Source organism: Taurulus bubalis (assembly GCF_910589615.1).
Source record: "Taurulus bubalis genome assembly, chromosome: 15".
NCBI lineage: Eukaryota > Metazoa > Chordata > Actinopteri > Perciformes > Cottidae > Taurulus > Taurulus bubalis.
Window position 1 is genome coordinate 1,879,352 of NC_136603.1, and position 26,805 is coordinate 1,906,156.

The 26,805-nt window shown below is 47.3% G+C and overlaps 1 protein-coding gene across 3 annotated transcripts; it reads left to right on the forward strand.

Moving 5' to 3' along the window:
• The first annotated feature begins 12,832 nt into the window (after positions 1 to 12,832).
• On the forward strand, positions 12,833 to 26,014 carry arfgap2 (ADP-ribosylation factor GTPase activating protein 2). 3 transcript variants are annotated; one of them, XM_079231428.1, is made up of 17 exons: positions 12,833 to 12,914; positions 13,440 to 13,558; positions 15,510 to 15,582; positions 15,706 to 15,837; positions 16,602 to 16,682; positions 16,943 to 17,033; positions 17,179 to 17,235; positions 18,019 to 18,063; positions 20,504 to 20,559; positions 20,638 to 20,774; positions 21,599 to 21,730; positions 21,798 to 21,926; positions 24,056 to 24,208; positions 24,362 to 24,488; positions 24,671 to 24,758; positions 25,436 to 25,560; positions 25,854 to 26,014. In XM_079231428.1, the coding sequence occupies exons 1-17, from the start codon at positions 12,843 to 12,845 to the stop codon at positions 25,872 to 25,874; spliced, it is 1,638 nt and encodes a 545-aa protein (XP_079087554.1). In that variant the 5' UTR covers positions 12,833 to 12,842; the 3' UTR covers positions 25,875 to 26,014. The 3 variants fall into 3 exon arrangements, 2 of the variants coding, with proteins under 2 accessions (XP_079087554.1, XP_079087555.1); XR_013771152.1 differs by lacking the exon at positions 25,854 to 26,014 and having other exon boundaries at positions 20,638 to 20,766; positions 25,436 to 25,484; XM_079231429.1 differs by lacking the exon at positions 18,019 to 18,063.
• The last annotated feature ends 791 nt before the right edge of the window (positions 26,015 to 26,805 follow it).

Genomic DNA, 26,805 nt, shown 5'->3' on the forward strand with positions numbered 1-26,805 from the left:
AGGTAAATAGGTAGGTAGGTAAATAGGTAAATAGGTAGGTAGGTAGGTAGAAGAGCCAGGTCGGTCTGTCCATAGATCAATAAATTGATTGATAGATCACATATTCACCTGCATCCAGCGGGACACTCTTTTTCATCACAGGGACGCTATCATCCACAGCTGCATTGGAAACAGCCTGCCCCACAAACTGGAAAGGACCTTGGGTAATGGAGTGTGCGACTGTCTCCTTGTTCAGCGAACGCTTGCGTCTGCGCCGGGATGAATCCGTCAGACATCCCTGGGCACATCTGGAAAAGGAACTGTCAGGCTCGCACAGGATGATGGAGCAGGTGATGTACACCTGTAGGATGGAAGTGAAGAGGTTTTAGTTTGTTTTTTAAAGACAAATGATCATTTCATAACAGGAAACTGTAACTCATGTTGTGCTTCAATTTGCATTTCAACATGTTGTTTCACAAAAATCTAATGTCATCTGGTCTTTGAGGACATCTTCAATTCTGGCTGCCAGGTGGTGATTCACTTTTAATAAGTATAACCAGACACCTACACAAGTGTCTAAAGTTCTAGATTAATCAGTCAGTATTAAAATGTAAAGACAGTGAGGCTTAGCGAAAGAGCAAGTGTTATTTGTGCTACTAACAACAACCAAACCGATAAATAGCTACCAGATGGTAATTTCAAGTTCTGAAAAATGAAGCCAAAGCTCCATGTGTTAAAGCTGCATTCTCTCTACTGAGAATTGGGGGGTGACTCCTTTGTCCACTTCCTAAATGCAGTCTATGATTCTTTCTTATCTCATTCATACCTGTGTCAATTTGTTGGTATAATGTTGTATTCCTTTTTATTACCTGGTCAAAGTTTCCAGTAAATTTGAAGGCTTGAACCTCAAAGTTGAATGAAGTCTGAATAGATGGGTAGATTTTAAATGTTTCGTCCTGTTTACACCTGTCAGAAAAAGGAAGTGTAACACGTCACCCACACACGTGATCAGGGAACTGTATAGTATATGAAAGATGATTGTTATGATATGCCCAGATCAGCATCAGCACTCACCCGTTCTTGATGAGGTCATAGGAGAGGGTGTTATTTGGGTTGTCATCAGGAGTGGCTTTGCATGATTCGACAAACACACTCACGTTTGGCAGATCCGATTGCGCCTGAATGCCCATGTAAATCATGTCCAGCAGCTTGACCTCCACCGGATAGGCGCTGGGTGCCACCTTGCTTGTGAAGTTGCTGTCGGTGAATATTTCAAAAGTGTAGCCGAAGCTGCCGAAACTGGACTCTGTGAAAATGTAGTCAGACTTGTGGAGGTTGAAGTAGTTGGAGATGCTGATGGTTTTCGGAAACTGGCACGAGATGTCGATCCTAACTTTCTTCCTTCGGACTATAACCTCGGTGGGCAGCACGAAGGAGTTTATCTCGTTCATGAAAACGAGAAAGTCGCCTTTATCCTGTATTTAAGACACAAAGAAAGTGCTATGAACAAGAGGTTCTGAGTTTACAAAATGTTGAATTGTTTTATCCCCTTTTCTATGTGTTTTACAGCGAGATAATTCTCCTCACTGCCACGTAAATACCTTCCGCTTTATCACAGAGTGCTGCAGGAATGAGTCCTACAATCCTACTTGAAGGACTGACAATACTTTGTGTCGGTAGCTAATTACACATCAGAGCTGACTAAGACGACATGTGGTGTTCCCCAAGGCTCAATACTGGGGCCTCTTCTGTTCAACATCTACATGCTTCCACTGGCTCAGATTATGAAAAACAACAAAGTGTGGTATCATAATTATGCAGATGACACACAACTCTACATAACTATATCACCAGGGGACTATAGTCCCATACAAGGGCTGGCTAAATGCATTGAAGAAATCAATAACTGGATGTGCCAGAATGTTCTTCAATTAAATCAAGATAAAACAGAAGTAATTGTTTTTGGTCCCAAGGACGAAGTGAGCGAACAGGATTTGGAGAAACTTGTCCATGCATTTATCTTCAGTAGACTTGACTACTTTAACGGTGTGTTCACAGGTCATTTATCTTCAGTAGACTTGACTACTGTAACGGTGTGTTCACAGGTCATTTATCTTCAGTAGACTTGACTACTGTAACAGTTTGTTCACAGGCCTCTGTAAAAAATGACATATAAAATACATCATTAAATAGAATTTAGAAGCGGTTTAAAGGCGTTTACTAAATATGAGAACGCCGCGGTGTAGTTTGTTCGCTTTTACTTCTGGTGATGGCATTCACGCTTCAAAATATCATAAAAGTGGTGTTTATTTAAAAAGATTATCATCAACTTCTGTTTTCCACTGAGTATATTTTGTTCAATAATCCAAAATGCAAAGGAAGATTCCCATTGGCCTTTTGTCGAGAAAACCAGTGACGCTAACTTCCTGTTGGACTTAAAATAAACCATCCCCGCAGCAGCACTCTTTTGCAACGTTCCTGATGTTTTTGCACACCTCAAGTTTTGTGCCGCAGGTGCTGAACGACGTCTCGCCCATGATGTGAGTGTCGTTGGAGGTGAACGAGCACGACGAGTCTCTCAGATGCAGGAAGTTCTCGTCGATGCCGGGCATGGAGGCTTTCTCGAGGACCACCCTCATCTTGTTGGGGGAGCACGTGACACTGGCCTTGCCTGTGAATCAAGGTTTGAGTTCAACTCTGACATCAACAAAGACACCCAGAGCCCAAACATGCGCTCAAATGTAAAGCTTTGAGGAGTAACAGTGCAGCGCATGGAGAGGAACAATGTGGTTTCTCTACTGGGTCCCAAAACAAAAAAGAATAAATGATGCAACATGCAGACGGGACAGGGGACGAACATGGCATGCAATACACAGGACGACTCGACCAAAATATAAAAGTATAAATACAAAGACACAGATCGCATATTAATACCACCCTCTCCTTCTTTCCAGTGATCGAGGCAGCATTGAATGATATTTTTGATGCAACCGATGAGCAACAAACCTTGAAGGAGAGACGCTTGGGTCACCATGATAACGACACACCTCATATCTGATTGTCTGTATGCCAAAAACAGAGAAAACATATGTGTTATTTAATATTTAGAGAGAACATATTTATGATGAAGTTACTGATATTATCTAACGCAGTAATACGGAGTTACAAAAATAAATACAAATTTCACACATAGTGATTTATATTTAAAGGAGAAGATATAAAGCAGGTGTTAGTTACAGAAACCAAAAACTAATAATCTCCTAAATCAGTAGAGGCTCATGCCTTTGTTAGTCCTCGCTCCTCCTCTTTAGTGAAAGAAAACAAAAGATGTCCGCTCTGCTAACGTGACACAAAGCTGTGAGATGAAAACACGTAAGTGTACTTTTCCAGTGGATGTAAATCAAAGGACTCACGTTTCGTTCGTCTCTGCCGTGAAGCAGACCGGGACGGGTCGGTACAGGTCGCTGAGCTGAGGCGTCCAGCTCAGGGTCACTCCGGCTTTCCCCTCCTGACCGTCGGTGAACACTTTAGTCATGTTCTCGGGGCCGCTCACCTGGAAGTCGTGAATGCTTCAGGGAAAGATGGAGACGCGTGTGAAATGATTTGACATCGTCTTACTTTAGGGCAACCAGACATGAGTTGTTCTTGGTCACGTGTCAGTATTAGAAGGGTCTTTCTTTAGCCCAGGCTAGTGGCGCTAGTGGATGTAGCCCTTTAAGCCCTCACTCTAACCCTACACCCAAATCCTATTGATTGTTTGAGTTGTGTTTAGAGCGTATATATTATTATATATACCTTATATATTATTGTAGCCCTGATTTCTATTTTTTATTTGATACCTAGCATGTTTTTTTTTGGGGGGGGGAGGAGGGGATTTATACTATGTTATACTATGTTTTTTTTCTTGATATAAAAGGGTCCCCTAATTAGGGCCCTACGGCCCAAATGTAATTTAATTGAACTCAAAATGAACACAAAGAAACAAAACAATTACTAAAAAAAAAGGGGACCAAAAAAGCTACAAAGAGATGCTACAGAAATACAAAGAGACACAAAAAGGCTACAGAGCAGGGACACAAAATGACCAATGGAAAACACAAAACCACTACAATGAGACTCAATGTGACAAAAGAGTGCCAAAACAGACACAGAACTAAGTCAAAAACAACTACAAGAAGAGAGACAAACAAACTACAAAGAGACAGAACACAACTAGAAAAAAGGGGGAAACAACCACAGATTATAAAATAACTCCAAAAGACCAGAACAACCCCAAAGAGACACAAAATGACTCCAAAGAGACACAAAATGACCACATAGAGAAACAAAACAACCCCAAAGAGACACAAAATGACTCCAAAGAGACACAAAATTACCACATAGAGAAACAAAACAATCACAAAATGATCACAAAGAGACATAAAACAACCACAAAGACACACAAAATGACCACAAAGAGACATACCATTACTACTTAAACGGGCAAAACAACCACAGATACATAAAATGACCACAAGAAAACCACAAAGGGACTTAACACTCAACAGCTGGAGTGTGTGCTCTTGCTACGTATGCGTCCCTTTGCTCGTCGGTGCCCAGCAGCTTTGACTCACAGGTTTAACAGGTAAATAAATACCTGGCGTGGCGTGCTTGTGCTTGGCCAGAAAGCTGGAACTTCTGACCCACAGTGGCATAAAGAAGGTTCCCTTCAGACGGCGTCTGGGACAAGAACACGGGCCGCGCATGACCGGCCTCACAGTTCGGAATGGAAGCGACGACTGAAACAGAGACAGGAGATTTTTTATCAGGACAGGAAATACATGTTATGTTGTGTGAACAAACCCCTCTGCATAAACCCTCAGAATATATGTAGGAATGAAAGAGTAAAGTTATAAAAATGAGGTTATGAATGCTGTGTGAACAATCCCCTCTGCATTGAGGTTTGAGGCGCATTATTTAAATAGCTCTTGTGGTTGATGAGCTAGACCAGTTTTAGTATGGGTATGACCACTTTTTCCAAAAATAGGGTTTGGTTTGTAATGGGAAAATATAGTGTTGTAATATTGTTAGTTTAATATAGCCTGAATTGAACTTTAAATGACCCTCAGAGGTGAGGGACCAAATGGCCGAGGCAGGAGATGGGAAAGTACTGGGGTCAGAGAACTTGTTGATCTTCCTCCATTTGTATATGAAGGGGTCGTAAACAGATAAGGTGTTGATTCTCAGGAAAAAGGGAATGTAAATTCTGTTGACGAGAATTGAGGGGGTTCACGTTTCTCAAACAGACTTAGCTACTCTGGGTTCCTTCATTGGGGGGTTTGGAGGCGGAGACCTCATGGTGTTATAAAATGGGCTGATGACTGTTGCTTCTTTGAATTCTGTGTTACAGGCTGCGCCAGTAGCAGTGACATACTTTTCCTTCCTGCAGGAATAAACAGACTTAAGACAACTTTGATTCAGAGACCTCATTCCTTTTTAACTGATCTATAGGAAAATCTTCCACTACAGGTTTTAGAAAGATGTTTAGTTACATTGCACACATTCTGATGGTGAAGAGGGTCAACACATTAACTCATATAAATCACCATGAAACTTCATCACTTCATCACTGACAATAAGATGAGCATTTATTGTATTACAAGTTTGATGAGATGATATATTTAAATATGTAAATGAGGCATTGTCTAATGCATCTTCTCTTTATAACCTTTGAGACTCTTTTCCTCATAAGATTCACTTCAAGCTAATGCCGCTGTCACAAATGTGTCCGGTGGAGTCGGCACCCCTGAGGTTCGTACTCACTCTCCACGGAGAACTGCAGCTTCACTTTGCAGAGCGGCGGCGCGGTCGTGTTGGAGGCCTCGCGCTGCGCCGACGTCCCGTCTGCGTAGGTCAAAGTGATGTTTTTGCGCGGAAAGTCCTCCAGCAGCAGCTCGAACACATGTCCGCCGACGGCGACTTCACCTGCAGCCGTCAGCGCGCACTCAGTCTGGGAGGAGAATGCAACGAAGGCGATTTAAATATCTCTCGATCCTCGAAGCGAGAGGAATACCTCTCGGAGCTTTTGTTTGCATTACCTCGTCCAGGGTGAAGTTTGCAGGAGCCGAGGCGATGGAAGCGAAGCGGCACCGCACCAGATCTCCGTCTGGATCGTGGGCCAGAAGTTGCAACTTGGAAAAGCAGTTCTGAGGAACCCTAAGAGAAAATCCACAAACACATTCAGGTGTTGGATATATATTCTGATCCTCGTTCCACTCGTTGCATAGCTGATGAGTAAAGAGTCGGGAAGGTCAAAAAGAAGAAAAAAAATCTGTAAATTATATATTCTTTTCTCTCTTTAACATTAACATTGTTTACTCGTGAAATATTGGACGCTTCCAACATTTCAGACCGATAAAAAGAATCCTTCAATGGTAAGGAAATTCAATTTAAAATCCCAAAATATGCATAAAAAGACAAGACGTCAGGCTACATAGTTACTTATGCCATGTTCACACCAAAACAGTTGCGAATTTTCGCAACGCCACTTCGCCTATATCGCGCCGCAGGTGAAAAATTCGCTCTATGTGGTTAATCCGTTTTTTCGCAACCATCGCTGGGGAAAGGGGGCGGGGCTTATCTCTGTGTCTTGAAAACATTTACTATTTCCTTCATCCACCAGGTAAATAACCACTAGTTCTGCTTTATACTTGTTGAGGAAGTCCCACACACGTCGGAACATCAACCGCCCCGTGTCTGGGTTCATAACATTATCCGTAGTCACACACAGCTGCGACTCCTCCAGGACGAGTGTCTGAATGAAGCCGCTTCCAGCGCTCTTTCAGCGGACCAGCAGTTTGATTCAGTAACGGCGGTGATGCCGGGCGGAGCTTCTATCTCCGTGTTTGTGAAAGCATTTACTATTTCCGCTATTCAGCATTGAAATAACCTCTAGTTCTGCTTTATACTTGTTGAGGAAGTCCCACACACGTCGGAACATCAACCGCCCCGTGTCTGGGTTCATAACAGTATCCGTAGTCGCACACAGCTCGACTTCTCCAGGACGAGTGTCTGAATAATGAAGCCGCTTCCAGCGCTCCTTCAGTGGGCCAGCAGTTTCATTCAGTAACGGCGGTGATGCCGGGCGGAGCTTCTCAACGCTGATTGGCTTTCGCAACTCCGCGTCATGCGAATTATTCGCTGGAGTTGAAATATTTGAACGCCAGCGAAAAAGCGAAAAAGCGAAAAAGCGGCGTTGCGACGCCGTTTCGCCTCTATCGCGACGCCCGGCGAAAAATTTGCTTTTTCGCAACCTAATGCGGCTGTGCATTGACTTAACATGTAATCTGGACGCGCGAATATTTCGCAACTGTTTTGGTGTGAACACGGCATTAGACTTTTAAAAACCAATCTGAAAAGAGTGAGTTTTTGAGTCCTCACCTGAATGTTCTCTGTTCTAAACCCTCTCTAACTTTGTTCTGCTTCACTTTTTCAAAATCAACCTTTGCAGAGAGAATGTTCACATATTGAGCTATGATTTGGGTTAGAGAATGTTCACATATTGAGTATGATTTGGGTTAGAGAATGTTCACATATTGAGTATGATTTGGGTTAGAGAATGTTCACATATTGAGCTATGATTTGGGTTAGAGAATGTTCACATATTGTGTTATGATTTGGGTTAGTGAATGTTCACATATTCAAAGATATATATATATTTCAAAGAAATAATCATCCTGAAAGTGATTTTTTTTATAGGCGGACCTGAAACCTTTTCATTATTTTCTGTGTGTCATCTTCATTTACTCTTAACCAGTAACATATAGACTGATATTTACACATCTGAACTAAATCTCACATGTGTAGCTTTTATTATAACACCAACATTATTCGAACAGCCCTAGTGGTTGCAGAGATACACCCTTTTTAGTTTGGGTGTGATATTTTCGAGCAGAGGCGTAAAAGTAGGAAGGTTAGTAAATCTAAAAAAACTGATATATTTGTTTCCATTTTTCACGAGTTGAAATATAAGATGTAAGTCTTTATCGATGAAATACAACTTTCAAACTAATGTGTTTCGATTGGAAGTATCTAACGTGTATTGTCCATCTATTGTCCATCCTGGTGTCTGTACTGGTGTCTGTACTGGTGTCTGTACTGGTGTCTGTACTGGGCTGTGTACTGGTGTCTGCACTGGTGTCTGTACTGGTGTCTGTACTGGTGTCTGTACTGGGCTGTGTACTGGTGTCTGTACTGGTGTCTGTACTGGGCTGTGTACTGGTGTCTGTACTGGTGTCTTTACTGGTGTCTGTACTGGTGTCTGTACTGGTGTCTGTACTGGGCTGTGTACTGGTGTCTGTACTGGTGTCTGTACTGGTGTCTGTACTGGGCTGTGTACTGGTGTCTGTACTGGTGTCTGTACTGGTGTCTGTACTGGGCTGTGTACTGGTGTCTGTACTGGTGTCTGTACTGGTGTCTGTACTGGGCTGTGTACTGGTGTCTGTACTGGTGTCTGTACTGGTGTCTGTACTGGGCTGTGTACTGGTGTCTGTACTGGTGTCTGTACTGGTGTCTGTAGGCTCTGTACTGGTGTCTGTACTGGTGTCTGTAGGCTCTGTACTGGTGTCTGTACTGGTGTCTGTACTGGTGTCTGTACTGGTGTTTGTAGGCTCTGTACTGGTGTCTGGACTGGTGTCTGTACTGGTGTCTGTAGGCTCTGTACTGGTGTCTGTCCTGGTGTCTGTACTGGGCTCCTGGTCTGCTCCAGTTGGATGAGCAGAGCTCCGCACCGTAGAGACGACACGGTGGCCGTGACGGGGCAGCCGTTCAGGGCGTTGGAGTCGGACCGGCGACCCAAGTCCAGCTCTGCAGAGGACGTCCAGTTGGTCTGTCCTTCCAGGTTGGAGGACCAGCAGCAGCCCGAGTCCCTGAGGAGGAGGAGATGATGCACACACACACACACACACACACACACACACACACACACACACACACACACACACACACACACACACACACATACACATCCTCATATTATGTTTTTAACCTTTAACATATCAACAATTAAACTCAAACTTGTTAATATTTTAGAAAAATTTATTCTAATTAATAATAATAATTCATAAAGTTACGTTCAACGTGTTGTCAGCTGTGCTGTTCAGGTGGAGAATACAAATGAACTTTTTAAATAATTTTCTGAAAACTTTAAATTAAATATGAGTCATGAGGAGGAGGAGGAGGAGGAGGAGGAAGAGGAACTCACCTGAGGGAGAAGGAGGATGAGGAGGGGCTCACCTGAGGGAGAAGGAGGAAGAGGAGGAGGAGGAAGAGGAGGATAGGCTCAGCTGAGGGAGAAGGAAGTGGAGGAGGAGGAGGAGGAGGAGAAGAGAGGCTCACCTGAGGGAGGAGGAGGAGGAAGAAGAGGAGGAGGAGAAGGGGAGAGGCTCACCTGAGGGAGAAGGAGGAGGATGAGGAGGATGAAGAGGAGGAGGAGGGGCTCACCTGAGGGAGAAGGAGGAGGAGGAGGAGGAGGAGGAGGAGGAGGAGAGGCTCACCTGAGGGAGGAGGAGGAGGAGGAGGAGGAGGAGGAGGAGGAGGGGCTCACCTGAGGGAGAAGGAGGAGCTGCTGGAGGAGGAGGCGGTGGCGGCCCCGGTCCTCTCGCTCTGGCACCACCGGTTCTGGCCGGTTCCGTCCCAGTCCGTCTGCTGGACGCCGGCCTCTGTGAGGCTGGAGCACGACGGTTCCTCACAGGAGAACGACGACTGATCCTCACAGACGCCCCTTCCATTCTGTCTGCGGTGGAACGTCACCTGCAGAGAGGGAAACACAGCATGCCACACATGAGAGAGAGAGAGAGAGGGAGAGAGAGAGAGAGAGAGAGTGTGAGAGAGAGATAGAGAGAGTTCACACGCCTCAACAGCTCTAAAATATGCTTTTTAAAATAGGCTCTTCTTCTTCTGACTCTGTAATCTGAGCAGTATATCTTGATTATGAAATGAAGACATGATACATGACATGTCTTTTTTTAAGTGGCAGGCTTTGGCCAACATTAGCCTCAGGAGGGATACTTCCAGACCTTTCAGCAGATTTGGAGCCAAAAGAAGAACTGCCTTTCTTCACTTAAAAAGCATCGTCCGCCTCCGGCCATCCCTCCTCATCTGCTGCTGAAACCCTGATCCACGCCTCCATGCTCTATGGCACATCATCCACAAGCCTCAATGGAGTCCAGAACCCCGTGATCACATCCCCTGTTCTCCAGAATCTCCACTGTCGCCCCGGCCCACAACGGAACCAATACAAGTCCTTCTGATGCCTCCTGTTCATCATGGGACCAAGCACCTACATGGGGTGAAGGTTCTCATAGCGCCCCCTCCCTCTGGAACTCTGCCCAAACTCATCCCAGACTGCTCTTCCCATATTCAAAACACACATCAAAACCCCCTGTTGTATAGCTTATAGGATGATTTAAAAATGTTTTGTCAAGTGTCTTTGAGTACGACGAAAAGCGCTATATAAATTAAATGTATTATTATTATTGGCCCACTTGAGGTCAGAATGGCCCCTTCACTGAAATGAGTGTGACCCCTGCTGTGTGGACTCTGTCTCCCCGGGCTAGCCCATAACTTAAGCACATTCTCCTGGTAAAAGCTCCTTGGACGTACCTGGAAGGTCCCGTCCGTCTGCCTGAGCGGCGGCAGGAAGCTGACGCTGCCCCCGTGGAAGCTGAGCGCGCCGGCCGGGCGCAGCAGGAAGAGCAGCAGCAGAGCGGCAGCCTTCATGGTGTCTGGCGGGATGTGATCCACGCAGCGCCGCCACGCACCTGTTACCACAGAGGGAGGGATGGAATCCACACCCAACCGGAACAACCAGATCTGAGCTCAGCTGCTACAATGCGTTGTTTTTGAACAACAGAGGCCCACATTGTTGAGATGTTTTAGTGAAGGGTTCTGCTGGAGGACCGGTAGTCTTGGGCCGGTCCGGGTCCAGAGGTCCCCCGGCCTTTAATGAGGGACCGGGTCCACTGGTCCTGAAGACATGAGTCTAGTTTAGCTGCTTCTGTTTGTCCTGTGTCTTCTGTTTTTAGTTAAGTTCTATTTTTAGTTTTGTTAAGTTCTATTTTTAGTTTGGTTTAGTTCTATTTTTCTATTTAGTTTAGTTCTGTGTTTCTATTTAGTTTGGTTCTATTTTTTGTTTAGTTCTATTTTTCTATTTTCAGTTAAGTTATATTTTTCTATTTATTGTTTGTCTGTGTCCTGTGTGAAGCGTCTTATTCTAAGAAAAGTGCTATGTAAAAGTAAAGTATTATATAATATTATTATTATAATACGGAAACCGGTGGATTGCTCCCTCCAGGTGGGGACAAACTGCCTACCCCAAGCGAAGAAGTTCAAGTATCTCGGGGTCTTGTTCACGAGTGAGGGTAAGGTGGAGCGGGAGATCGACAGACGGATCGGTGCGGCTGCAGCTGTAAAACAGGCGCTGTACCGGTCCGTCCTGGTGAAGAGGAGCTGAGCCGGAAGGCAAAGCTCTCCATTTACTGGTCGGTCTACGTTCCAACCCTCACCTATGGTCACGAACTCTGGGTCGTGACCGAAAGAACGAGATCTCGGGTACAAGCGGCCGAAATGAGCTTCCTCCGCAGGGTGGCCGGGCTCAGCCTTAGAGATAGGGTAAGGAGCTCGGACATCAGGAGGAGCTTGGAGTCGAGTCGCTGCTCCTTCGTGTCGAAAGGAGTCAGCTGAGGTGGTTCAGCATCTAGTCAGGATGCCTCCTGGACGCCTCCCATTAGAGGTTTTCCAGCACGTCCAACTGGTAGGAGACCCCGGGGAAGACCGAGGACACGCTGGAGGGATTATATCTCCCGGCTGGCCTTGGAACGCCTCGGGATCCCCCAGAATGAGCTGGAAAGTGTTGCGGGTGAGAGGGAAGCCTGGGTCGGCCTGCTGAACCTGCTGCCACCGCGACCCGACCTCGGATAAGCGGCTGATAATGGATGGATGGATGGATGGATTATAATATGGTAATAATTTTAGAACACGTTTTAAACAACAAGGCAATTAAAAGTGTGTCACATAAAAGTATAAAACCATAATACAAAGAAACGAAGATTTTAAAACAATTAAGACATTAAACATAAAAAAACAAGCAGTAAAAAATAAAAAGCAACAAATAAGAGTTGCAGTTTTATACATAAAATTCAGTAGTGAGACCAGACATTGATTAATATCCTTGAACCTGGTTCAAAAAGTCTTCAGCTGAATAATAATTATTAGTTATTCATATTATTGTTGTTATTGTGATACTGTCAAAAACATCCTGATGACGTAGACCAGCTGACCTTTTGAGTGTGTTGCTGTTAATAAACAATACCAATGCTTTCTTTTTTATAAATTATCTTTAATTGATGCTAATTGATTTTACATATTCAGAAGAGTTTTCTCTCACAATGAAGCTGCAGGACTGTTGACCTCTTCAAATAATTACTTATCTATAAAGTGATATGTTTAATTATTGATCCACGAGTATAAGAAAATAACAATATATTGTTTTTAATATCCGTATCCACTGTATTGTATAATTAGAGTAATTGTATAAACGAATTAATGTATATTTAATTATTGGGTATTACAGCGTGTTCGTGTGCGCGTGTGCATGTATGTTTGTGTGCGTCTGTGAGCGCACGTGTGTGTGTCTGTGTGTTCGTGTGTGTGTGTTTGTGCGTGTTCGTGTGTGCGTCTGTTCGTGTGTGTGCGCGCGTGTGTGTGTTTGTGTGCGTGTTTGTGTGTGTACGGAAACTGCTTTCGCGTTTTATTTTTCGCCAGGTTTTGTGACCAACGGCGATCCGTCGTGACGTCACCTCGGGTAAATCGTCAAGAGTGGCAAGATGGCTACGGAACCAAATAAGACCGAGATCCTGAGCATCTTCAAACGCCTGAGATCCGTCGCTACGAACAAGGTAAGCGCACGAGACTCCGCCGCCGCCGCGCGTGGTGTTTTTTTGCTGCCGGTGGGCTCCTTCCGGTACCGAGCAGAGGCCCGAATACGCGCGAGCTAACGGATGCTATGCTAGCAGTCCAACGTAAAGGCCACGTAGACCTAAAGGGGTCTCTACGTGAGGGACACGGGTCCACCGGGAGACTCGACCTGCGTGAAACAATGTGACGCGGGCTGGCCGGGTAACGGGTTCACCGGGTCACGGGTCCACGGGCTAGCCGCGGGTCAGTGAAGGTGTTTACGTTCTGCAAGTGTTGACCGTATGGCCACCAGTGACGTCATAACGGCAGGTTAATGCGCTCATTCAGGGGTTTGTCGTGACTGGTCGCATTGTGCGGTACTTGATATACATCCTACTACATACTTTATAAAACTACACCTCAGAGGTACATGTTGTACTCTTTACTCTACCTCAGAGGTACATGTTGTACTCACAGGTCACTGACTGTAATAACAGGTCACTGACTACCTGTGTTTTTCTGCTCAGGTGTGCTTTGACTGCGCGGCCAAAAACCCGAGCTGGGCGAGCATCTCTCACGGCGTGTTCCTGTGCATCGACTGCTCCGGCATCCACCGCTCACTGGGGGTGCACCTCAGCTTCATCAGGTGAGCGTCATCCTCATGGTAGCTCTCAGCTAGATTCATCTAGCTAGCTTCATCAGGTAGCTCTCAGCTAGCTTCATCAGGTAGCTCTCAGCTAGCTTCATCAGGTAGCTCTCAGCTAGCTTCATCAGGTAGCTCTCAGCTAGCTTCATCAGGTAGCTCTCAGCTAGCTTCATCAGGTAGCCCTCAGCTAGCTTCATCAAGTAGCCCTCAGCTAGCTTCATCAGGTAGCTCTTAGCTTCATTAGCTAGCTTCATCAGGTAGCTCTTAGCTTCATTAGCTAGCTTCATCAGGTAGCTCTTAGCTTCATTACCTAGCGTCATCAGGTAGCTCTTAACTTCATTAGCTAGCGTCATAAGGTAGCTCTCAGCTAGATTCATCAGGTAGCTCTCAGCTAGTTTCATCAAGTAGCCCTCAGCTAGCTTCATCATGTAGCTCTTAGCTTCATTAGCTAGCTTCATCAGGTAGCTCTTAGCTTCATTAGCTAGCGTCATCAGGTAGCTCTAAACTTCATTAGCTAGCGTCATCAGGTAGCTCTCAGCTAGATTCATCTAGCTAGCATCATCAGGTAGCTCTCAGCTAGCATCATCAGGTAGCGTCACCAGGTAACTCTCAGCCTCATCAGCCAACTCTTAGCTTTACCAGGTTGCCTTTTTCTCCATTAAAGGTTTTTTTTTCACCTGTTCTGATGTGAGGGTCAAAGGTCAGAGGATGTTGTCTGTGTACAGGCTCTACAAAATGAATCAAATTGAATATGTTTTGAAGGCTATGTGCAGGGAAACATACATACAGATGGAAGCTAAAGAGTAGAAGTGAACCTTCATCAGGTGAGCGTCATCTTCATGGTAGCTCTCAGCTAGATTCATCTAGCTAGCTTAATCAGGTAGCCCTCAGCTAGCGTCATCAGGTAGCCCTCAGCTAGCGTCATCAGGTAGCCCTCAGCTAGTGTCATCAGGTAGCCCTCAGCTAGTGTCATCAGGTAGCCCTCAGCTAGCGTCATCAGGTAGCCCTCAGCTAGCGTCATCAGGTAGCCCTCAGCTAGCGTCATCAGGTAGCCCTCAGCTAGCGTCATCAGGTAGCCCTCAGCTAGCGTCATCAGGTAGCCCTCAGCTAGCGTCATCAGGTAGCCCTCAGCTAGCGTCATCAGGTAGCCCTCAGCTAGCGTCATCAGGTAGCCCTCAGCTAGCGTCATCAGGTAGCCCTCAGCTAGCGTCATCAGGTAGCCCTCAGCTAGCGTCATCAGGTAGCCCTCAGCTAGCGTCATCTAGCTAGCGTCATCAGGTAGCTCTCAGCTAGCTTCATCTAGCTAGCGTCATCAGGTAGCTCTCAGCTAGCTTCATCTAGCTAGCGTCATCAGGTAGCTCTCAGCTAGCTTCATCTAGCTAGCGTCATCAGGTAGCTCTCAGCTAGCTTCATCTAGCTAGCGTCATCAGGTAGCTCTCAGCTAGCTTCATCTAGCTAGCGTCATCAGGTAGCTCTCAGCTAGCTTCATCTAGCTAGCGTCATCAGGTAGCTCTCAGCTAGCTTCATCTAGCTAGCGTCATCAGGTAGCTCTCAGCTAGCTTCATCTAGCTAGCGTCATCAGGTAGCTCTCAGCTTCATTAGCTAGCTAGCATCATCAGGTAGCTCTCAGCTTCATCAGCCAACTCTTAGCTTTACCAGGTTGCCTTTTTCTCCATTAAAGGTTTTTTTTTCACCTGTTCGGATGTGAGGGTCAAAGGTCAGAGGATGTTGTCTGTGTACAGGCTCTACAAAATGAATCAAATTGAATATGTTTTGAAGGCTATGTGCAGGGAAACATACATACAGATGGAAGCTAAAGAGTAGAAGTGAACCACCACGTCACCCGGAGGTCCAGACGGAACACAATGGAATATAATATTTAATATATAATGTAACGCTGGGCCGGTCTTTGTGACACCGGGGTGCTGATGTATTTGCCCCTTTGCCTCAGGTCCACTGAGCTGGACTCCAACTGGAACTGGTTCCAGCTCCGCTGCATGCAGGTTGGAGGCAATGCCAATGCGGTGAGTAAATAGAAACCTACCCGTGGAGCTGTGAGGTGTTTGATGACGTGATCCCTCATTGTTTGGACCTTCTTTAATTGTTTTATTGACGAGTCAATAACACCTCCTCCTTCCGTTTTGCAGACGGTGTTCTTCCGGCAGCACGGCTGCTCCACCAGCGACTCCAACGCCAAGTACAACAGCCGCGCCGCTCAGCTGTACCGGGAGAAGGTCCGGCAGCTGGCCAACGCCGCGCTGTCCAAACACGGCTCCGACGTGAGTGTCGCTCGGGGGGGATTAGGGCTCCCGCCATTTTAAATGGACGCTCGACGCTTCAAACGCTCGCGGAAGAAACTAGTTTGAATCTAGTCAAACATCCTGCACCCAAAGTAACAGTAATATACACTATTTATGTTTTTTATATATATATACACACTATAATTTACATGAAGAAGAGCCTTATTTTAAGTCTCACGTTGGTGCAAAAGCAGGAATGAAGTGCTAGGTGAAAGTAAAAGCAGTGAAAGTGCAAAAAACACAACATCTTTTGCTAAACAATGAATAGTCGTGCAGCTGTAGAGTTTCTTTCATTGATCGTATTCCACGTTTCTGCACTGAGGCCGCTGTCTGTCATTCTGTCTGTCTGTCTTTACTCCTGTTTGTTTGTTTGTTTGTTTTGTTATATGAATCAAAACACGATAAAATGGCATCCTTCAGGGTTTTACCCCATAAAGTTGAACTCAAAACGTTGAGCACACACACACACACACACACACACACACACACACACACACACACACACACACAGGGATCATCATCAGGTCTGATCTGGTATTCTGACGGCTGCACAGAAATGAACTCTTATCCTGTGGCTGGTTGATGTGTGTGTGTGTGTGTGTGTGTGTGTGTGTCAGTCAGAGTCCACAGGGTGTGAACTGATCACGCTCATGACCGGCACGTTGCCTGAAACGTGCCGGTCATGAGCGTGAGAGAAGGAACCCGTAAACCTGCCGCGTCACTAATTACGGTTTGTGTTGCAGCTGTGGATCGAGTCCTCCGCAGGAAGCGCTCCTGCAGCTCCCGAGAAGAGAGAGACCGACTTCTTTGAGGAACTCACACAGGTGTGTGTGTGTTTTATCTATTTAACAAAACCCCGGCAGCCATCTTCAATAACTGTGTTTGGGATCCATTAATGTCAGCCACATATGAGGGAATGTCTTTGTTTTATTATTTTCATATTAGTGGATAATTTGAGGCCCTTTTGTAAGTATATGGCAAAGTCTGGACAATGTAGTTATTTGAAAACATTCCTGCTCTATCGCTATATCTCCAGTGCTTTATTACTTGTAAATATAAAAGTATTTCTTGTTCACGCTGTCAGACTGCAGATGACTGGAGCATGGCGGCGCCCGCCGCGGAGCAGAATGGAGCCGCCGTGACCTCCCAGCTGACCAAAGGCCAGGACCTAACCCGTGAGTCAAATGAGCCCAACGAGAGCGCGCCCAAAGAGTGTTCTAGCGTGAAGGAATTCAAGACGCGACTCTGAATTCAAGACGCGACTCTGAATTCAGACGAGTCGACGAGAATAAAGGGGCTTCTTTGTCGTCCCGTCTGCAGGGCTGGAGGAAGGACCGAGCATCGACGGGCTGAGCACGTCGCCCAAAGCCTCCCTCGGTGAGTGAGTGTGTGTGTGTGTGTGTGTGTGTGTGTGAGCTTGAGTCTTTCAGAACCGCAGCGCAGTCGTCTGCATTCTCCCCCTCGTGCTGAGTGATGCTCTTCCTGTGTGTCTGTGAGTGTCTGTGAACGTTACCATGACTATATCTTCTTCCTGATTAATTTTGCTCATTAAGCTTACATGATATCGCTTCACTCAAAATGGTGAGAAGAAAGAACGAAAAGTGCAAGAAATACGAACATTTTAAAATCAGCAGAAAGAATGAAGATCAATAATGAACAGCTGATCAGTTAACCTGCAGGTTACTTTATGATCTAAATGATTTAACTCTCACCACTGGAACAGAGGAGAATAAAAGGTTTTATTAATGGATAAATGGAGCTAAAAGGAAAGCTTCTCGTGTTTCTCTTTTTGTTCTTGACGAGGGAGAAACCCGTTACTTTATTTATCTTTACTGTATTTAAAGCTATTAAATATGTTTCTGTAACACTTATTTAATTATTATTATTTATATATATATATATATATATATATATATTTGTTATGTCAGTACTCGTTAAGAAAAAGTCTGCTGTGTTTACTTCAGTCTTTGCTTTAATCTTCATCCGATGCCTTTTGCAAACCAGTAAAAGAATCGCCGGCTCGACTCCACCCGGCCGAGTGTTTAACGGTCCACCTGCCGCCTCAGACCTTGTTGATTTAAAAGCTTGATCTTGATGTTAAACCGGCTCCTTCTGTGTCTTGGACCCGGGTCTCGGTGACGGGTTCGTCCCGTCGCGTAGACGCCTCCATGCGTCTGACGCCTCAGGACGGACGCCCGCCTCCAGGTGACTAGCTGCTGCTTGCGCTCGGGGACTGACTCCTCCGGCCGCTTAGAATAGAAACAGAAATAACCCGTTTGGGTGCTTGTGCTGTGTTTAAAAAAACAACAAAACAAAAAGCTTGTCAGTGCATCGTGTGAGAAGAGTTCCTGCAGATAAAAGGTGTTGACGAGTGTTAGCGTCACCGCACACAAAAGAAAGATCTTCAAAGGAATGAGAATAGAACTGGTGTCTGAACGAATAGTTTTCTGTGGTTGAGTTGGAATGCCTCTGACTCACTAAGGCCTCTGCTATGAGAGCTCTGAATGGTTTTAGATTCAGGGAATCCTCTGAAGACAAGCGCTGACGGGTTCCCACGCGTCCTGAAGACCTGGTTTTAACAAATGCAGTCATCTCCTTATCCCCTCGTCTCCCTTTCCCCTCGTCCCCTCGTCTCCCTTTCCCCTCGTCTCCTCGTCTCCCTTTCCCCCTTTCCCCTCGTCCCCCTTTCCCCTCGTCCCCCTTTCCCCTCGTCCCCCTTTCCCCTCGTCCCCTCGTCTCCCTTTCCCCTCGTCCCCTCGTCTCCCTTTCCCCTCGTCCCCTCGTCTCCCTTTCCCCTCGTCTCCCTTTCCCCTCGTCCCCTCGTCTCCCTTTCCCCTCGTCCCCTCGTCTCCCTTTCCCCTCGTCTCCCTTTCCCCTCGTCCCCTCGTCTCCCTTTCCCCTCGTCTCCCTTTCCCCTCGTCGCCTCGTCTCCCTTTCCCCTCGTCTCCCTTTCCCCTCGTCCCCTCGTCTCCCTTTCCCCTCGTCCCCTCGTCTCCCTTTCCCCTCGTCTCCCTTTCCCCTCGTCTCCCTTTCCCCTCGTCTCCCTTTCCCCTCGTCGCCTCGTCTCCCTTTCCCCTCGTCTCCCTTTCCCCTCGTCGCCTCGTCTCCCTATCTCCTCGTCTCCCTTTCCCCTCGTCTCCCTTTCCCCTCGTCTCCCTTTCCCCTCGTCCCCTCGTCTCCCTTTCCCCTCGTCTCCCTTTCCCCTCGTCTCCTCGTCTCCCTTTCCCCTCGTCTCCCTTTCCCTATGTCTCCCTTTCCCTATGTCTCCCTTTCCCTATGTCTCCCTTTCCCTATGTCTCCCTTTCCCTATCCCCTCGTCTCCCTTTCCCCTCATCCCCTCGTCTCCCTTGTCCCTCGTCTCCTCATTCCTTCGTCCCCTCATCCCTTCGTCCCCTCGTCTCCTCATCCCTTCGTCCCCTCGTTTCCTCATCCCTTCGTCCCCTCGTCTCCTTGTCTGCTTTTCTCCTCGTCTCCTTGTCTGCTTTTCTCCTTGTCTCCTCGTCCCCTCATCTCCTTGTCTGCTTGTCCCTCAGCTCCTTGTCCCTCATCTCCTTGTCCCCTCGTCTTCTCGTCTCCTTGTTTCCTCGTCCCCTCATCTCCTTGTCTCCTCGTCCCTCATGTCCTTGTCTGCTTTTCCCCTCATCTTCTTGTCTCCTTATCCCCTTGTCCCCTGCTGGCGGGGAACTGGTTCATGAGGATCAGTCTGTCGTCATTAGTCCGACCAGCTAGAGCAGAGGAGTCACTCTTTTCCCCGCGGGCCACATCAGCATCATGATCGCCCTCAGGCTTGTAACTGTAACGCTGTAGAAGCTACTCCCTAACATATTTGCATTTGATTATTGTTCATTCAAGTAGTTATGAGCTGCTAAGAACCTGTGTGACAGGTGTGGTCTGGGGCACACCTGCTCACATACCTGTATGTGGTCTGGGGCACACCTGCTCACATACCTGTATGTGGTCTGGGGCACACCTGCTCACATACCTGTATGTGGTCTGGGGCACACCTGCTCACATACCTGTATGTGGTCTGGGGCACACCTGCTCACATACCTGTATGTGGTCTGGGGCACACCTGCTCACATACCTGTATGTGGTCTGGGGCACACCTGCTCACATACCTGTATGTGGTCTGGGGCACACCTGCTCACATACCTGTATGTGGTCTGGGGCACACCTGCTCACATACCTGTATGTGGTCTGGGGCACACCTGCTCACATACCTGTATGTGGTCTGGGGCACACCTGCTCACATACCTGTATGTGGTCTGGGGCACACCTGCTCACATACCTGTATGTGGTCTGGGGCACACCTGCTCACATTGTTGAACATGTTGTTCCTTCTGCGTCAATCTTTCTCTTCTTGGACGAAATCAATATGCATTGTGGGAGATGTAGTCTATGGTGCCTGCACACTGTAAAGCAGCACATACATAGCATGTTAAGACTATCATACGCCTTTCAAGCTGTTGTGGCATGGCCTTGAGTTTGACACCTATGAGCTGGAGCCATCTTTAGAAAAGGGCCTGGTCAATCCAGCCGATAACCATTAAAACAATATCCGAGCTGTGGTGTTTCTTCTTGCCTTGATTAACCCTTTCTGGGCCGAATGAATGCTTGAGAGTGAACCGTTCCTCTGGCGTTACAGATGCGAAGCCCCCCTCCCTCATCGGCAAGAAGAAGCCCATGACTGCCAAGAAAGGGGTGAGTCGTGTTGCCACCAGAACCGCGAGCCTCGTGTCTGACCCTTTGACCTTGAACCTGTGACTTTGACTCATGCAGCTGGGGGCAAAGAAGGGTCTGGGCGCGCAGAAGGTGAGTAGCAAGAGCTTCACTGAGGTGGAGAAGCAGGCGCAGGTGGCCGAGAAGATGCGCGAGGAGAAGGTCGCCGAGTCCAAGAAGCAAGCCGAGGTGTCCATGTGAGGACGGCTTCCTCTTTTCCTGTCTTGTGCTCATCTCCGCCGTCAGAACATTCAATATTGGTTTTGTCTGTGTGCTCCGGTGTGACTCGTTGTCGTCGTAACTCTTTGGGACTTGTTGTGAATCTAAACTTTGGGACTTGTCGTGACTCTTTGGGACTCGTCGTGACTCTTTGGGACTTGGTGTGACTCGTCGTGACTCTTTGGGACTTGTTGTGACTCGTTGTGACTCTTTGGGACTTGTGACTCGTCGTGACTCTTTGGGACTTGTTGTGACTCTTTGGGACTTGTTGTGACTTGTTGTCTCGTCGTGACTCTGAGACTTGTTGTGACTCGTTGTAACTCTTTGACTTGTTGTGACTCTTTGGGACTTGTTGTGACTTGTCTCTATGACTTGTGACTCGTCGTAACTCTTTGTGACTCTTTGTAACTTGTTGTGACTTGTCTCGTTGTGACTCTTTGAGACTTGTTGTGACTTGTCTCGTTGTGACTCTTTGAGACTTGTTGTGACTCGTCGTAACTCTTTGTGACTTGTCTCGTCGTGACTCTTTGAGACTTGTTGTGACTCGTCGTAACTCTTTGACTTGTAGTGATTCTTTGGGACTTGTTGTCTCTTTGACTTGTTGTGACTCTTTGTAACTCGTCGTGACTCTTTGACTTGTTGTGACTCGTCGTAACTCTTTGGGACTTGTTGTGACTGACTCTTTGTGACTTGTCTCGTCGTGACTCTTTGACTTGTTGTGTCTCTTTGTGACTTGGTGAGTCTCGTTGTCGTGACTCTTTTGTGACTTGTCGTGACTCGTGTCTCTCTGTGACTCTTGCAGCGTGGCCTCCATGCGTCTGGCCTACAAGGAGCTGGAGATCGACAGGAAGATGGAGGAGAAGAAGATGCAGAGCCTGGAGGGCAAGAAGAAGGAGCAGGCGGAGAGACTGGGGATGGGCTTCGGCAACAGAAGGTAAAAACACACACACACACACTTTCTCACACACACACACACCTCTCTGACTGTGATCCCGTTGCAGCGCCGTGTCTCACTCCGTGATGTCGGAGATGCAGGTGATCGAGCAGGAGACTCCCGTGGGAGCAAAGTCCTCCTCCCGCTCCAAGCTGGACCTGTTCGAGGAGCCGGGCTTCAGCTCCGGGCCGCCGAAGTACGTGAGCCGCCTGTGTTGTGTGTAGTGTGGTGTGTCCGCACTGTGTTGTGTGTGTGTGTGTGTAGTGCGTCCTCACTGTGTTGTGTGTGGTGTGGTGTGTCCGCACTGTGTTGTGTGTAGTGTGTCCGCACTGTGTTGTGTGTAGTGTGTCCGCACTGTGTTGTGTGTAGTGTGGTGTGTCCGCACTGTGTTGTGTGTAGTGTGTCCGCACTGTGTTGTGTGTAGTGTGTCCGCACTGTGTTGTGTGTAGTGTGTCCGCACTGTGTTGTGTGTAGTGTGTCCGCACTGTGTTGTGTGTAGTGTGTCCGCACTGTGTTGTGTGTAGTGTGTCCGCACTGTGTTGTGTGTGTGTGTGTAGTGCGTCCGCACTGTGTTGTGTGTAGTGTGTCCGCACTGTGTTGTGTGTAGTGTGTCCGCACTGTGTTGTGTGTAGTGTGTCCGCACTGTGTTGTGTGTAGTGTGTCCGCACTGTGTTGTGTGTAGTGTGTCCGCACTGTGTTGTGTGTAGTGTGTCCGCACTGTGTTGTGTGTAGTGTGTCCGCACTGTGTTGTGTGTAGTGTGTCCGCACTGTGTTGTGTGTAGTGTGGTGTGTCCGCACTGTGTTGTGTGTAGTGTGTCCGCACTGTGTTGTGTGTAGTGTGTCCGCACTGTGTTGTGTGTGTGTGTGTAGTGCGTCCTCACTGTGTTGTGTGTAGTGTGGTGTGTCCGTACTGTGTTGTGTGTAGTGTGTCCGCACTGTGTTGTGTGTGTGTGTGTGTAGTGCGTCCTCACTGTGTTGTGTGTAGTGTGGTGTGTCCGTACTGTGTTGTGTGTAGTGCGTCCTCACTGTGTTGTGTGTAGTGTGGTGTGTCCGTACTGTGTTGTGTGTAGTGTGTCCGCACTGTGTTGTGTGTAGTGTGATGTGTCCGCACTGTGTTGTGTGTGTGTGTGTAGTGCGTCCTCACTGTGTTGTGTGTAGTGTGTGTGGTGTGTAGTGTGTCCTCACTGTGTAGTGTGTGTGTGTGTGTAGTGTGTCCTCACTGTGTAGTGTGTGTGTAGTGTGGGTGGGTGTGTGTGTAGTGTGTCCTCACTGTGTAGTGTGTGTGTGTGTGTCCTCGGTGTGTAGTGTGTCCTCACTGTGTTGTGTGTGTGTGTGTAGTGTGTCCTCACTGTGTTGTGTGTGTGTGTGTGTGTAGTGTGTCCTCACTGTGTTGTGTGTTGTGTGTAGTGTGTCCTCACAGGTCGTCTCGTTGTGAGCCAGAAGACTTTGTATCCAGTTTTAAGCCTCGTTTTTAAGATTCACTTTTTAGATCTTCTTAATAAAAAAAAAAAAAAAAAGACGTCTGGATCATAAATTCTCAGAGAAACGAGCTAAGCTAACGTTAGTGGTAGCTCGTCTCTCAGCTCCTCGGGGACACCACCTAAGCTAACGTTAGCGGTACCTCGTCTCTCAGCTCCTCGGGGACACCACCTAAGCTAACGTTAGCGGTAGCTCGTCTCTCAGCTCCTCGGGGACACCACCTAAGCTAACGTTAGCGGTAGCTCGTCTCTCAGCTCCTCGGGGACACCACCTAAGCTAACGTTAGCGGTAGCTCGTCTCTCAGCTCCTCGGGGACACCACCTAAGCTAAGGTTAGCGGTAGCTCGTCTCTCAGCTCCTCGGGGACACCACTTAAGCTAACATTTGCGGTAGCTCGTCTCCCAGCTCCTCAGGGACACAAGCTAAGCTAACGTTCGCGGTAGCTCGTCTCCCAGCTCCTCAGGGACACAAGCTAAGCTAACGTTAGCGGTAGCTCGTCTCCCAGCTCCTCAGGCACACAAGCTAAGCTAATGTTAGCGGTAGCTCATCTCTCAGCTCCTCAGGGACACAAGCTAAGCTAACATTAGCGCTAGCTTAGCTCGTCTCTCAGCTCCTCAGGGACACAAGCTAAGCTAACGTTAGCGCTAGCTTGTCTCGCTCCTCCTGGAAGCTGCTTCATTCAGTGTTTTAACAAAATCCTCCTGAACCATTAAACACTGAAGGAACAACAACTCCCACAATCCCTTGCTCTTCTGTCGTGTCGACAGACAGAACATGACACATTGTGTGTTTTTAAGTCTTTTGATGGTGTGCTTGGACCTCGGTAACCCGCTGCTTGACGTTCCAGGTACAAGGACAACCCGTTCACCGTGGGCGACAGCTTCGGGTCCCGCTGGGACACCGAGGGAGGAACCGCCTCTTTCACCACCTCCTGGGCTCTGGAGAAGGAAGACCCCAAAGAGGAGGTCACCATCTCCAGCATCCAGCCCATTGGAGAGAGGTATCTATCGCTACCTGTGTGGAAGTGGGGGCGTGTCTGACGGGCTTGTATGCTAAAGATGGCAACAGGAAGTGGGGGCGTCTCTGACCTGTGTTTTTAAAGATGGCAACAGGAAGTGGGGGCGTCTCTGACCTGCTCGTGTGTTGACTCCAGACTTCCCAGCAGAAGGAAAGCCGACGTTCCGGTGCCGGTGTCGGAGTCCAGCGAGGCCCGGCAGAAGTTTGCCAACGCCAAGGCCATCTCTTCGGACATGTTCTTCGGTCGGGAGAGCAGCGCAGAGGTGAGGGGTCCATGCTCCCAAAACACCTCAGCTCTAGGGTTTAATTACGACGTGGCTTTCATCGTTCCTCAAGACGGTTAACACATTTTTTCGTTATTATATATCATATTTTGTATACGAGTGTATGTTAATAACCACTGAGTACACACTAGCATGCTGTTAACTTTAGTTTGCTCTCCCAGTATGATGCAAAGACCAGACTGGAGACCATGTCTGGCAGCACCTCCATCAGCTCCGCCGACCTGTTCGGGGAGGGAAGCGACCACAAAGGTAACGCCTGTTTGTGTGTGTGGCAGCCCAGACCTTCACTTTACACATAAAGCTCAGTCATTTCTATAAAACAGCTGTTAAAAAAGAGGAAGAAATATTCAGCGGCGGATGAATCCACAGCTGGTGCTCTAGTATTTGTGTGAATCAAAATAAATATAGCATATTTACACCCGTATCATGCATTTTACTCATATTCTCCCCAAATGAATGATTAAATGTCTTTGCATTGATTCCACACACACACACAAACTTTCTTAATATCCTCCTTGTCCCCTCATCTCCTTGTCTCCTCATCCCCTTCGTCTCCTCATCTCCATGTCCCTGTGTCTCCTTGTCCCCCCTCGTCCCCTTGTCCCCTCATCTCATCCCCTTGTCTCCTCATCTCCTTGTCCCCTCATCTCATCCCCTTGTCTCCTTATCTCCTCGTCCCCTGATCTCATCCCCTTGTCTCCTCATCTCGTCTCCATGTCCCCTTGTCCCCTCATCCCTGTGCCTCCTTGTCCCCTCATCTCGTCCCTTCATCCCCTCATCTCCTTGTCCCCTCATCTCATCCCCTTGTCTCATCTCGTCTCATCTCCTTGTGCCCTCATCTCATCCCCTTGTCTCCTCATCTCGTCTCCATGTCCCCTTGTCTCCTTGTCCCCCCGTCGCCTCATCTCATCTCCTTGTCTCCTCAGGCAGAGCCCCGGGCTACGACAGCGTTCTCCCCTCCGGTCCCGACATCGCACAGTTCAAACAGGGAGTGAAGACCGTGGCGGGCAAGATGGCCGTCCTGGCCAACGGAGTCATGAACACCATCCAGGTGAGACGCGTCCTTAAAGAGACAGTACCGATTTGTGTGTTACGAGGTACTTCTACACAAAGTAACGTTCTGCTGTGGACGCAATTTAGACTCTAAAAGAATGAATATAAGTTCAAGTGAACGTTATATTTAGAATATTTTAACCTCTTTACTTTGGGAGCATCAGTTCCCTTTTGGAAAGCTTAAATCTCTCGCTGATATATATTATTTAATGACTCTTTAAGAGCCTCTCGCATCGCTTTAAGTAAACGTCGCTCATGTCTCTGGATGTTTGTTGACGTGTTTTCTCTCAGGATCGCTACGGCTCCTACTGATGGGCTGCGACCTGCGTGAAGACGAGCTAGCCGACGACGAAGAGCCGACCGGCCTCCTGACTGCATTTGGGCGAGCGAGAGACGGGGAGAGAGAGAGAGGCAGGAAGGATTGCATGGGAACTAAACCCGTCCTCCTCTCCCGTCCTCGTCTAGAGACAATTCTACAGGAGTGAGACAGTATTCTCTTCTCTTTATTTTCATAAAGGAAAAAGCACCCAAGAGTGTAGTTATTATTTTCTTTAACAGAGTTATTTTGGTCTTAGTTTTCACAAAAAATGACGTCAGAGTTTAATTCTACTACATTTTATTCCTTATGCAGAAATCATCGTGTTTTTGATTCAAATGATCAAATGTCGTCTTTTTTTGTTGTGATATCAAAAGAAAAGTGCAGGATATATTTTGAACGTTAATTTCAATGAGAATGCAGAACTTTTGCATTTGGTGTTGGACTCACTGCTGTTGGCCGTCTGTAGTTTGTTTTCTATTCGTTGACACGTGAGCTGCAGAGATGCATCTCTGTCTGCCTGAAAGTATATATTGTAAAAACAGCCGAGTTATTTATTATCTAGGTTTTTAAACACCAGTGGAGCCAGTCGTCCCGGTCGGAGCTTTCAAACTAAGACTCGATAAAGTCCCGGCTCACGAAACTAAATCTTCTTCGCTGGTTTAATCTGGAGTCTCCCTCTTTTGGCAGTTCGACCTTTTATTTTGAAAGGCTGACCGTCTTCCGTTTACATTTGTTCCGAGCCGCTTGAGTCGTTCCTGTGATTAGAACTCTTAACTCATTGGTGACCTTGACACACGTGACCTTCAAAAAGAAACCCCGACAGGCGTGACCTTCAAAAGCCCGACCTTCAGACCTGACGTGTCCCCAACAGACCATAATGTTTCCCTCGCGTGATGAGACCCTCCAGAACAGAAAAGTAAGAAC